The sequence below is a fragment of the Anabas testudineus genome, chromosome 5 (assembly GCF_900324465.2).
Source record: "Anabas testudineus chromosome 5, fAnaTes1.2, whole genome shotgun sequence".
Taxonomy (NCBI): Eukaryota; Metazoa; Chordata; class Actinopteri; order Anabantiformes; family Anabantidae; genus Anabas; species Anabas testudineus.
In genome coordinates this window covers 7,779,619-7,793,013 of record NC_046614.1, presented here as the reverse complement: position 1 = coordinate 7,793,013, position 13,395 = coordinate 7,779,619, and the positions used below count along the sequence as shown (strand labels likewise).

General features: G+C 42.1%; 1 protein-coding gene across 2 annotated transcripts in view; it reads right to left on the bottom strand.

Moving 5' to 3' along the window:
• The window catches only part of LOC113155070 (A disintegrin and metalloproteinase with thrombospondin motifs 9), a 35,696-nt gene that overhangs the window by 9,060 nt on the left and 13,241 nt on the right, over positions 1-13,395 (bottom strand). For both annotated transcript variants that reach the window (XM_026349571.1, XM_026349570.1), the window contains exons 19-29: positions 12,917-13,043; positions 12,613-12,823; positions 12,324-12,485; positions 11,455-11,616; positions 10,627-10,746; positions 9,044-9,151; positions 8,798-8,965; positions 7,706-7,954; positions 6,786-6,947; positions 6,375-6,551; positions 1,493-1,663 (exon numbers count right to left, since the gene is read on the bottom strand). In XM_026349571.1, the coding sequence (XP_026205356.1) occupies positions 1,493-1,663; positions 6,375-6,551; positions 6,786-6,947; positions 7,706-7,954; positions 8,798-8,965; positions 9,044-9,151; positions 10,627-10,746; positions 11,455-11,616; positions 12,324-12,485; positions 12,613-12,823; positions 12,917-13,043 (1,817 nt within the window). The remainder of the gene's footprint in view (positions 1-1,492; positions 1,664-6,374; positions 6,552-6,785; positions 6,948-7,705; positions 7,955-8,797; positions 8,966-9,043; positions 9,152-10,626; positions 10,747-11,454; positions 11,617-12,323; positions 12,486-12,612; positions 12,824-12,916; positions 13,044-13,395) is intronic.

Sequence of the window (13,395 nt, the reverse complement as noted above, 5' to 3'; positions counted from 1 at the left end):
ATGCAGGAAACCATGAAATTCCAGTTTTACATTTTTAAAACTCAAAACATTATGTTAGATTAACTATTTTGTATTCATTCACAACTTTGAACTACATTTTCAAGGCAAACTTGCCAAGTTGAACCAACTTTAAATGACTTACTTCAGTAACTTGAATTCATTTGTTTTATGATTTTGGTGTTTATATTTTACACTAACATTGTTTTGTCTTTTCTCTTTTCAAACAGATGCTCTTGATTATAACTAATGTGCCCTGCACTGAAGTTAATATAATTCATGGAGGTTACATAATACATAAATAATGACAAATAATTTATGTAGTTTAGAACATGTGTATTTATGTGTGTGTGTGTGTGCCTAATTGTGCTTGAGAGAGACCACCATCAAACTGCTCATAATTTTTCAGGTTACAGGGGCAGCAGCTGATAAACATATCCAGATTAATGAGTTGAGGGGAGATCACGTAATTTGACAGGCTCCAGAGTTTCTGCAGCAGGAATCTATGACTGCATGACTTGAATCTATACAAACACATCATCTGTTACACAGCTTTTCAACATATCCATTAATGTGTGACTCAACACATTTTACAGTAATCTTAATGTCCCTTGGTATCTCAGCATTTGAACCACTAGGCAGCCTGTTGCACCATGGGTAATCATTCTGCATGCATGCAGTTGACTAAGAGCCTAAAGTACCATTTTCTCCTGGCATGTGTCCTGCTCCACAGCTGTTTAGAGCAGACACACATCCTCTCTGACGTATGCAGCACAGATGTGTTTCTGTGCTGTGATTCCTGACCATTGGGGTAAATTCAGAGAAGTAGGACAGGAGGAAAGAGAAAAAGAGACAGTAATGGGAGGAAAAGAAAGGGAACAAGCACAAGGCAAAACTCTCCAGCGGCCCAGGTGCACGACATGAGTGCGTCTGGCACGATGACGTTAGCAAATCGCCCGTTCAACAGTGCATTCAAAGAAGAGGCAAACATGTGGTTCCAATTGTGGAGGCAGAAGATAGAGGGAAAAAAGTAAAGACGTAAAAGGGAGGAAATGGGCTTGAAAGAAAAAGTGATCAACAATAAGAGGATACAAGGGACAGAGAGGAGAGAAGAGTGAGGCCCAGAGGTATGCGCGGGCGAGATTTCCACTGGCTGGACCTAAGATCAAACAGAGAGGTTTATGTCCCTCTCGCTGTTTGTCTTACTTAACTGTGGTGTTACGGTTCCAGCATTACACCACCCGAAACCTTGTGTTTGCTGCTGCCCAGGCCTGTGCTGCAATGCTGCAAACCACCATGTGATGTGTAAAAGCACCCTGCCTTAGTTAGTGGCCTTGCATGGTGTATAAATACCGTCAGGTTTAGCTGCAGATGTTCACACACATATGCACATATTTGCCAGCAAGCTGGTAAGCATTAGAGTGGAAAGGAGGGGGGGGGGTCGAAATGTCTGGCAGCGTGAGAACAAGAGTGGTAGAGGATCAGAGAGCACTACCTCTCCCCAGTTGCCTGTCTTCCATTTGGGGCATCGTCCACCTCGGCAGCGCCTCTGCTTGCTGGGTTTGGGAGACAGATGCTGGCAGTTTTCCTCTGGGAGAGGGCGGCCTGACCCGGTCACACAGCTCACTTTACGGGACTTGAAGCCTTTTCCACAGGAGGCTGAGCACTGCAAGATGGAAAGGAGATAAACACAAATCAAATTGTGTTTTTGTAAATATGTGCATTTAAAAAAATTAAAAGCTCTAAATAAAGCTGATGTGGGTTTTTGTTAGGGATTATTCAAGTCAAATAGCATGATAGGGATCAATTAAATCAGAATTTGATTAAAAAACCCCAAACAAACAAACAAACAAAAAATCACAGCACACAGCTATAATTTAAAAACGTAACATTTGAACAGGTAAGTGTCAGAGAGAAAAAAAAAAGAAACGGGATATAAGTCCCAGTTCCACGTGAGTAGATGGTCCAATCACGAAGCGTGCCCGATCACCCCGGCAGCAGTTTGTTTCACCTCCGGGTTCATCGAGTTACTCAAAGTCTAACTCGGTGTGACAGGCAGACACACACACACACACAAACAGCAGAGTTACAGGAGGGAGTGGAGAAGGGCTGGGCTATGCTCGGATAATCAAAGAGGGCGTTGCATGTGGGGATGGATGGGAAGCGACAGGATCAGAGTTGAATGAGTGCGTGGCCTGTGGCGTGTGTGGTACTGTCCTGACCAGCAATGGACTGTACTGCATAGGAGCATGCTGTGACCTGTCACCTCATTTTGGGAGGAGGGCTCATGAAATGAGTAATAATTAAATGCTTATTCGCCCTTTTAAACCCTTCACATCCGCTTTCAATTTGAAAAGAGCTACAATTACTGGAATAACTTATGTTGTCAGTGATGTCAGTGGATTGTCCATTTATACTGTCAATAAAGATAAAAAGAGATTATTCAGCTTTGTGATTTTTGTGCAGACGTGATTACATTTGAATAAAAATGACAATGTGTTGCTTATGTGTCTTTAATTGGAATAATACTAATGACATGCAACCCTTCACTGTTGACACAGTACTACAGTACTATGTATAAATATCAAATACCACCACTGTCACTACAGAGATTGTATTTGTCTGTTTTCCTTACACAGTGCACAAACACAGTATAAAGTACCACATTTATTTGAGGTGAACTGTGGAGAGTAATTGGATCACCACAGAGGAAACTGTGCTTTCCACTAAAGGTTCAGATCATTCAAAGAGAGCATTTACAATCCAAGCCAGACTTCCAGACTGTTATTTGGCCACTCCTCAGAAGCTTTGCATATGTTTTTACAATGGCTTCCCTGCTGTTGTACTGTGCTAGATGTCCTCAGAATACCTTGGGCATCAGTGCAAATGGGCCAAATTAAAATGCTGTGTGTTTTATCGGTGCACGAAACCCCAACCCGTTCAAAGGTAAATAACTTTTGTTCACAATTTCTCTGGGGTTCTGTGGTGATGCGGAGCAGTGTAGACATCACTGCTTCCTGTTATTTCATCATACAATGAAAAGTAAACATGATTTTATTGACATTACAAACCAATTTGTTTTGTTTTAAATGACTCCTGAATGACACAAATTGCATATTTCAGATACAACTATTACAAACCTAGCGGGGCAGAGCTCTTGTCACTATAAGAAATGAACCCCGGTGAACATGTTACTTTCCAATGTAAGCACAGTGTTTAGGAATCCTATTGAACTCCTCTTTTTGTGTGTTTTTTTATCCTTGTACCACAGGCTATTTCCCAGAAGTCAGCCTGTGCTGATGGGATAACCAAGCAGGGGCCCCTCCTTAGATCAAACGTGACCCTTGACCCGCCAACACACAAATGCATTGTCTTCCTGACAGCCTCCCTCATTCGAGCCACTGTCACCGGGCCCCCACATTGATACACTGTCATCAACATGCATTAGACTAGACTAGTGGGCCTTGACAGAAAGGGGCCAAGGGCGCCGGGCCCGGGGAAATTCATAGCTGAGCATGCATCCCAGAAAAAGCCGGGGTAAGCATTAAGCGAGAATGAACATGAAGTGAGATAGATGGTTTGCTGAGGCACTGTCACTCACAAAGATTTACCTTGATTACAAAGAGCTTTGAACTCACTGACAGAGACGGTAAAAGCGGTGTCACTCACAGAGGTCAGTAGGGGCCCTGACCACGGAAAATAATTGGTTGTGATGTTGGTCATTCCTGAATTTTTAATTCAGGAAAATCACTCAGTTGAATAAAGTGCCATGGACAGAGCTACGTAAGCTTTTTGCCAAGTCACTCTTTTTAAATGTTTGATCCAAAGTTAGGAGGAAAACACTAAATAATTTAGAATACTTCACTGTAATTACTACAACGCCGAGGTTTGATTATATTGAGTAAATTATTTAATATAGAGCTTAGAGGCTTGACTGCAATGAGACTAAGTTAAGTTATCTCAGTTTCAAACCTTTTTGGAGTGCCAGTTGTCAGCAAGTTGAAATTGATTTATTTTTTCTTTGTCTTTAGCAGTGAACCTGGCCTGTTCACTGCATGTGACATAGATGTTTTATTCAAATAAGAATGAAAAAAAGCCTTTTGATAGGACCTCTACTTCACTTTAATCGTAACCTTTTCTGGAAATGAACAGAAATCCAACACATCCATAAAAAAATTAAATATTGACATAACATTATAATGAAGTAACAATAAATACAAGTAATTACATAAATATACAGAAATCTTCTTGAAACACACACTAATACTGCCATTTGTGAATAAGATACAACATACTTATTTCAAGAGCCTATTGATATAGTGTTGCACTGCTATTTGCACCAATGGGTTGACCACAAAAAGTCAAACTGCTGAGAATTAAAGGAATGAAATTAAACAGGAACAGCAGAATTATTCACTGTGATATGTTCATACTGTGCTCTACATTCACTGATTCAACCTACATTTGATTATACAATGCCTTACAAATATGCATGTGGGAGTCATTACAAGTGACAGTTCTCATTAGTAAATTACAGTATGTGTGGTTAAAAAATGTACTCACTGCTGTGTTAACAGGCCCTTAAAATAAGGTGAGATGTCAGTACAGGCATTTATGACCAGGAGGAGTCAACTGGGTGGGCTGCAGGCAAATGTTGCCCCTAACCACAGATTCTGGATCAGTTTTTTTTTGCTGGCGGGACACGTCACACACCTTGGATCTGTGTTTAGGTTCATCAACTGCGCTGGACAGCCTCTACAACTCATGCTTAATCTTAGCCAGCCAAAATCCCTCCAGTTCTAGGGAGAGAACGATACGGCAGGGGGGCAATAATAACAGAGACTGAGGTAGACACATTATGTTGGCTCAGAGTAAGAGCTCTGGATACAAAACACTATTAACTTCCCCTGTGGTCACAGGTGTCACGTGTTCAAAATACAACAATGAAATAGCCCATTCTCGTTAAGGTGAAATGGACATTCAAAGACAATTATTAACATTATTTCATCAAACCTGTGTTACACTTTGCATTTAGCCAATAAATGTGGCCAGCATTTCACTAACCATGTATGGAAAGGCAGCATCAACAAGCAATGTGCCACATGTCACATAGCATTTTCGATATTTCTATTTCATAACTCCCTTGTTTGACCAAAGCACCACTGTCGTGTAGATTTGATGGCTAATTGAGTTGTGTTTCGTTCCAAGTGAGGTATTGTTGCGCATAGTATATCAGAGTACTTACTGTACAAAACAAGCATTAGCTAACACAGTATAAATATGGTCATATCAAGCACCTTTGCAGCAGAGAGCTTTAAACTAGTGTTTTGGTCACGCTAAAAAAAAAAAAAAAAATCTGGATCTAAACCCTCTGTCAAACTGAAATACAATAGCTATTAGTTTTAATTATCACAAACTTTGAGAGACACTTTATTTTACAGTGCTGGTACAGCTGCTGTTTGATGGTGTTTACTACTGATACTGGACGTTTCAGGAAGTTTAATGTCAATGTTATTTTGGTCCAACACCACTGTTGGTTTGTTAACATAGGGAAAATACATGAACAATAAAATAAAGTGTCTAAATTAGATTAGTAACTTCTCTAAAAAGTACATGTGCCTTGAGGCAAACTGAATTTTTAATACAATTGCTGTTTCAAAAATGCATATAGCACAAAGATGTAAAGTATATAGTACACAGCCCAAATACAGTTTTATGAATTGATTAGGCCAGTCTTTGGATAATAAAATAACAAGGCATTGTACTGTATATATTCCTGATATACAAAAACATTCATCAGTATTTGCATATGAACAACAATTGGCTAAATGTGCGAATACAAAAAGCTAAGACACAAAATAAATCACTTAAAGTTAATGCTATTTATAAAAGTTAAAAAGGAAAAAATATCTTAATAAATTATCTTTAAGAAACAATATTTTACAAAACTAACTTAACCTAATTGATTGTGATACAAAGTGATCCTGATTTTTTTTCAAATACTAGTACAGGGCTCCAAAACAGTTTCAAGGTAACTAGGATTGATAAAAAAATGTTCTTATGGTCGCAGCTGTCACTGAAGCATTTTGTCATGCACTTCTTTTTTGGTATGATGCAAGTTTAAAGAGTCAAATTAAAGCGGCACAGAAGTTAACTTTGTGAATGCCTTGAGAAAAGTTGACCAGTCAACAGGCACCAAAGAGTAAGCAGGAAGTGGAGTGGGTTAAAAGTAAAAGCACAGAAGTGGGAGTGTAATTTCTCCAGGGCAAGAGCACCACAGTCAGCCTGCCTTTGTTTGTGAAAGAGAGTTAGACTACGGGCACGTGAAATAATGTGAGGCTGAAAAATAAGATAAAGAGTATTTTTCATGAGCGTACCGAGCTCCATGGGTCTGTGCTCCAGTGTGGGCTAGACGGGCACGGCTGTGTATTGCACTGCTCACGATCTGGCGGCTTGTCGTGGATCTCGCAGCTCAGATCATTGAAACGCTCGCCGTTTGGACGCTGACACACCACCAGCCTCGTTTTTATACCACCTCCACATGGCTTGGTGCACTGAAGACAACAGAAGGAGAAACTGGGTTTTACGATTGAGTATGGGGAAAAATGTTTGAATGGGAAGGAGAAAAACTCACTAGGGTCTTTTAACATGAAAGTACATCTGTATTTGAAAATCCAAGTCACGTTCAAATATTCACTCTGAGGAAAGTCTGTATGAAAGTATTTATTTAAACACAAATGAACGTCCTCCAAGCATACACAAGCTGCCATAGCAAAGTGCTGTCTTACCTCTCCCCAGTTGCCATAGATCCACTGTGGACATGGCCCTGACTCACAGGATTGTTGCTCACTAGGCCGGTTGTGATCCTCACAGTTGTTTGCTGTGTAGCCATTCTCATCCTGGCACACTACGACACGCCGCTGGAAACCTCCTGCACATGTACTAGAGCACTGTTGTTACAGAGAGAGAAGAATGCACACCGTCAACACATGCACGTCCCGAACACTTGCTCAGTATATAGTTGAAAATTAGCCCCAGAGGGACACTGTATATTATTTACCATTCGTTTAGACGCAATCATGTATAAATACACAGAAATATAAAACTAAACAAAGTGCTGGATTAATATGTCTGTGTCAATAGCAACACCCCTAGGTTAAACGCATGAAGGACGTACTTTGAGGAATAAATGTGCAGTACATAGTATAAAAGGTGGGCACAGAGCACACACTCATATAAAAATTGAAAGAACAATAGTAAGAGACATTTCATGTCAAAAGAGTGACATGTCTGCCGTTATATTAAAATAGATATCCTCAGGACAGAGGAAGGAAGAGTTACCAGAAATAGCTTTAATCACTTCCCAGAATTATTTAAAGGTCAAGTTATTTTTGAACAGAGATTATCACTAACCCATGGGAGGAAAATAACTGATCCACATACTGTAAGACGTTTGTGGACTCTGCAAAATACAGTAACAATTAAACTACATCAAAGTCTTATAAAATGCTGTGCTCTGCAGTCTGACTTCACTGGGACAGAGTATATTTACCACCACAGTTAGCAGAAGAAAACAGTTTAGTTCCTAAACTTGAGCGGGGGGACTGGCTGAAGAACATGAAGCACAATATTCAGCTGTCAACCCCTAAAGAAATAGTTTGTTAGTTAACCATTGTGAAGCAGTCCTGCTGTGTGTAAGATGCCTCACCGCGCCCCAAGGTCCAGTCCGCCATAGGTGGGATTGACTACGGGGCAGGTTGTTCCTGGTGCTGGTGTTTGGTGAGGACGGCAAAGGTCGGGACTCACTGGAGCGGGACGGGCATTGAGACATAGCACAGTCCTGCTCTGTTGAAGGACGATCGTCTGCGTCACACTCACTAGCATTCACTTCTTGGTCACTGAAGTTGACACACAGTACCTGCCGCGTTGTTTTCCCCTGGCCACAAGTTACTGAGCACTGAAAACACACAAAGTGGACAAAGAGATCATCAATATAGGTACATACATTACTTTATTTCTGTCTTTATTTATTTCTTGCAGAAACGTTCATTTCCTTATCATGATATAATAAGGTACCAACAGTAAATCCTTTCACTGGGGCGGCTGTTAACTCACAATTAGGAGAACAAAGTTATTTCCTGTTGCTTCAGACATGGAGGCAATGCTTCTATTTTCATTTTTGGATTTCACATGATTATAGATGCTGCAAGATGGTTTTCATACATAAAGCTATATGATGTGGCACTAAACGATGGTGACAAACTGGAGGTAATAACAAAAGTCATGTTAGGGACATGATAGAGAAAGCTATTTAGCTTAAGTTAGTAAATGTAGTGTGTCGTGTGTGTGTGTGTGTGTGTGTGGCTGAGACAGGACTCTGAAATCTGTGTTGGCCTTGGAATGAACTACTTCTTTCAGGGGGTCAATGAGTGTCTTTGGCTTGGTGGGATGTGTGTGTGAGTGTGTGTGTGTGTGTGTGTGTGTGTATGGAGACCAGACCTGCAGTCTGGATGTACTGTATCATCAGGACTCTGATGAGAAACATCTGTAAACAAGAGTGGAGCCCCAGCTCTCAATTCCCACACACACACACATACACACACCCCTTCTCGATCCCCATTCCAGCCCCCCTCTAGATCTCGATGCACAGTTGCCTTCCAGCTGTCACCCTGTCTCCACAGCCCTGCTCACACAAACCTTTACAGTGTGCAAACACTGTCACTCTTTACAGAAAAACTCCTCCATATTTCAACCTATTTGAAAATGTCCTCTACAACATGATGACATCTTGATTTCTTACCACTGTCCATTCCAGCACTTTCCACTGTCCACAGGCCACTACTGTGCACACTTCTCTGGCGGGAGGTTTTGGTAGGTGGGCGCACGCCACCTCCTCTGCCACACCACCCTGGTTATCGCGGCAACTCACATAGCGCATCCTTGTCCCTTTGCCACAGCTGGCACTGCACTGTTGAGCACAGGGAAAATGTTAATGAACTGGGAAAAAACAAAAAGAACAAATGGAACGAGGATGCTGATAACCAACCTGGGTCCAAGAACCAAACCGCCATTGGGTTTTGTGGACTTGAGGGGATGGGACTTTGGTCCCTGGGGGAGTAGGGTGGCTGCTGGGACACTGGGCCAGTTCGCAGTCCTGTAGAAGTGAGGACACATACGCCCATTCATGCAGTGATTAACAAAATGAATATACTGTAACAACATCTGTCCCTGATCACAGAATACCATGAATATCAGAGTTGACACCGTTGACATGGGACAGTCCTTAGCAACTTAAAAGATATTCCTTCAGCTATATGTCTGAGGGTAGTTTTGTTTCCCATCAATCTCTTCTCCCACATTACCAAAACAGCATTAACAGGGTCCGCCCTGTCCGTTTAAAGTATGGATTGTGGCAGTAAGCCACTCAGCATAAAGCCCTGATCCCTGTCATAACAGGTCATAGTGGAGTGGTATTCAGGGCTCCAATGCCCATGCTGGCGTGGTTGTAAACTCCTCCCCCTAATCCATCCCCTCGACCCTCCCCTTCCGTTTGTTCCTCTTTTTCTCCCCCTGCCCTCTGGTGCCCTCTGACCCTCAGTGTCTAAAAATGAAGGTCTTAATCAGGTTGCATAGACTCTGCACAGCCTCCTCATTCCACAGACACAATTAGACCTCAGTAAACGTAGCGCTGTGCACACTTTGTCACGTTTTCAATGTATGAACTGATACGAATATGAGACACTATGATGACCCATCGATCTACTGCTAAGGATTTCAGATACCAGAAGAACTCAAATCTAGATCCAGTCTAAAAAAACAAAAACAAACGAACAGCACAGCTGACCTGCCTTTTATGTACCGGTAGCCACTGTGTAGCACTGGAAATCTATCTGCTCCTTTCATTGTAAGCCTTTCTTGGAGGCTAGTGGTTTGGGACTAGCAGTCTGGTGGCCCACTTCATGGCAGGCTGGTTAAAATCACAACGAGGTGGGGCGACTGCTTCAGGGTCACTGGCTCTGGCGGCCCAAGCCCCGGAATTAAGAGCCACTGTGACTAGAGCGGCGCCTCATCCTGAGTATGTATGCTTAGCCCTCTGATTAGTGTCCCACCCCGACCCAACAAAAGTGTCTTTCAGCTCAAAATAGGCTTCTTTGATGTTTCTGTGCGTGTTTCTGTCTGCGTGGTACATAAGTTAACAGGTTTGGTCAACAATTAAATATATATAGTAACTGAAATTCTACAACATCTCATTTGTCTCAGTCTGCATTCCAGTTGGGTAGAGGAGATATGACTAAATAAATAAAACTGTACTATCACTGTTTCAGCAAGAAAATCCATAAAAGGTAATGCAGTATTTCTGAAAGTCAGGATTCAGAATTTTTCTCTACGTCTAACTAGATCAGACAGAAAAACTTCCAGGAGTCCAGGTGGAAGTGAAAAGTATGTGTTTGTCTGTGTTTGTTTTCACTGTCACTGTGCATGAACCTGAACACTTACTTCCCTCCCCACAGGATAAATCAGTTTGAGATTGTTGCCATCACAGCGATGAAAGAATAAAGAGTGACTGTGGGAAGTTGGGAGAAGTAAAGAAATAAAGATGCTAGAGGGAGAAAAAGAGGCCCTCCTTACCTGGGTGTCGGTGGGTCGTGTGGCAGCGTTACATTCAGTGTCATCCATGACAGCACCATAAGAGCCGACCACACACTTCACCGCTCGCATCTGGTAGCCTGGCCCACACGAGGTAGTGCACTGGGTTCAAAGAGGGAAGAAAAGGAGTTATGGGGGACATACTAACATGGGGGAAACACTAAGCCAAAGAGAAGTGGAGAAAAGGGGAAGAAGGCAAGCAAAGACAACCCCTACACACAAACAAATACAAAATAAATATCCCTCCACGTCCCTGTGAGACATACTAAGATTCAAGCAAAGTAAAAGTTTAAATATATATAAAGACCCTTAGCTCATATACATTGCATATTTCCTTTTTCCACTGTAGCAAAGTCGTAGTGGTGTTACTCTGTGCACTCTTCTGCCTCACTGCCTCCAGCGAAATAGGGTCAAACTTCCGTGGCAGCAACTTCAGCTACCATTTGATCACACTTCATTAAACAACTTCAAATATACCTTAATGTGTACAAATCCTCTGATGTGCTAAGTACTGTAGGCATAAACCTAAAGTAATGTGGAATAACACACTGCTGTTTCCCATCAACCGGTTAGACTTCTGCCTTCTGCACATTTATGACAGCAGTGGCTGTGAATCAAGATATCTGGAACAGCCGCTTTAAAAAAACTCTACTTCATTTTCTGTGGTGATCTTCTGTTTAACCTGGAATATACTATAAATGTAATACTTAACATCTGACTATGAGCTACAACACCTCATTTTCACAACATCAAACAAATGATACCACCGTTTCTACTCTATACATTGCTTTTAACTCGGGGGGGACTCACCTGTCCCCAAGGTCCAACTTGCCAGGAGGCACACTCCTGCTGTTGGCATGTCTGCACTGACTCAGGTTTAGCTGAGCCACAAAAGCGATCATCTAGCCGGTCCTCACCAAACTGGCACCACGTCTGGCGGTGCTTGTAGCCTTTCCCACATGTCACAAGGCACTGAAAGATAAATATTTCCGGTTTTAAATTTTTTATACAGTATGTTACCTCAACACCAGTTCCTACAAGCCGTTGAGCCTGCTAGAAAACTAGTTTAGAACACAAAATAAAACAAATTGTGGTTGTAAAAGACCCCAAAACGGGGCATGTATATATAAAGTTCTTGAGTACTATGCATACAGTATGTATAGAGTACAGTTTAGATTTGTTTCTATTTAGCAGCACCACATGGGAGTTCTGAAATATCCCTGGAATGCAGCCCAACGCTTGGCAAGCGGTCCTACCCTGCAATCACCAATTTCCCAACACTGGCTGTAATGGAAGGAGGGGAATAGCTCTCCCAAAGCTGAGACATGCACAATCAACACTGTGATTTTACATTTGACCCAGATCACTGCTGGATGAAAACCACAGAAGTCTTTTTCTCTTTAAACTGAGTAAACCCAGCCACATAAATACCGGGCATTCTTCTGCATAGATGAATTTACTGTATATACATAGAAACTGTATTCAAACAATATTTCTTCTCTATTTTGCTATCTACAGTATATGTACGTGTATGTGTATGTGTCTTTGTATATATATATGTACATACATGCGTTTCTATATGTGCATGTGTATGTGCATGTGTATGTATATATATGTATAGTAGATATCAAACAGGTGTTGCAATCAAGGCAAGACAATACAAAAAAAACTGGTCTGACCTCAGACCAGTCACCAGTCTTCCATTGTGGACATAGAAATTCATTGCAGGGTTGGACAGTCAGCTTGTCCCTTTGACTGCATTTGCTCTCGTCCCCACCCGCCTCAGCTTTTCGACACACTGCTCCTCGGCGCCGGGTACCTCCACCGCAGCTCTTGGAGCACTGCAGTGCAAAGGTTGGATGATCAGTCAGTGGGAAAACGTAACGCTGTACACACGCTGTGGTAAACTTTGAGAAACATATGGATCATGCTGACACACAAACCTCAGGTAACCTGCAGTACTCTTACCTCTGACCAAGCTGAGTACTCCCAGCCACCTGGGTTACAGTCTCCGTGGCAACTTTCCTTGTCATCAGGTTTGCGCTGACCACTACAGTAGCGATCATCAACCTTTTGAATCTTGCCATCTGCACGGTTGATTTTGGCACAGTGTATTTCTAGTGTGCGGTACCCCACTCCACACTGGGCTGTGCACTCACTCTTACGGGCCACATGCCACCTGCATCAAATGTGGCAGGGGGAATAATTGTCACTACTTTTACATCACCAAGTTAAGAAAGGTACTTTAGTACTTACATTTGGTGATACCCACCTGAGTTCACATTCCACGTTGCATGGCTCAGTAATGGCAGCAGGTCTGGCTGTACCATGACACCTTTGGTCTGAGACCACCACCCTGTCTGACTCTCTGCTGCAGAGAATCTTCCGCTTACGCTCTCCTTTAAAGACAGAATGACCTTCTTCATGAGTTTTATGACTCAAATTAAACTCTAATTTCCTTTGATACATAACATCCATGCACCAAACTACAGGGCACCTTTTGTACACGTGGGCAGCAGACATTTAAACTTCATGTGGTTCAGAGAAATAGTGTAGGAACTCATTGGTTTCTCTTTTGAATGTATTAGTTGTTCCAGCGAGGCAGGGGCAAAAAGTGGAGATTCTCAAACAAAGCATCTGAGTCACAACACAAACCTGGTTTTCAAGTGTATCTGCAATCTGCCCCCACACACCCACACACTCCACCATCCCCACCGATTCCAAGGAAGGTAATCTGTCACAGTATACTAT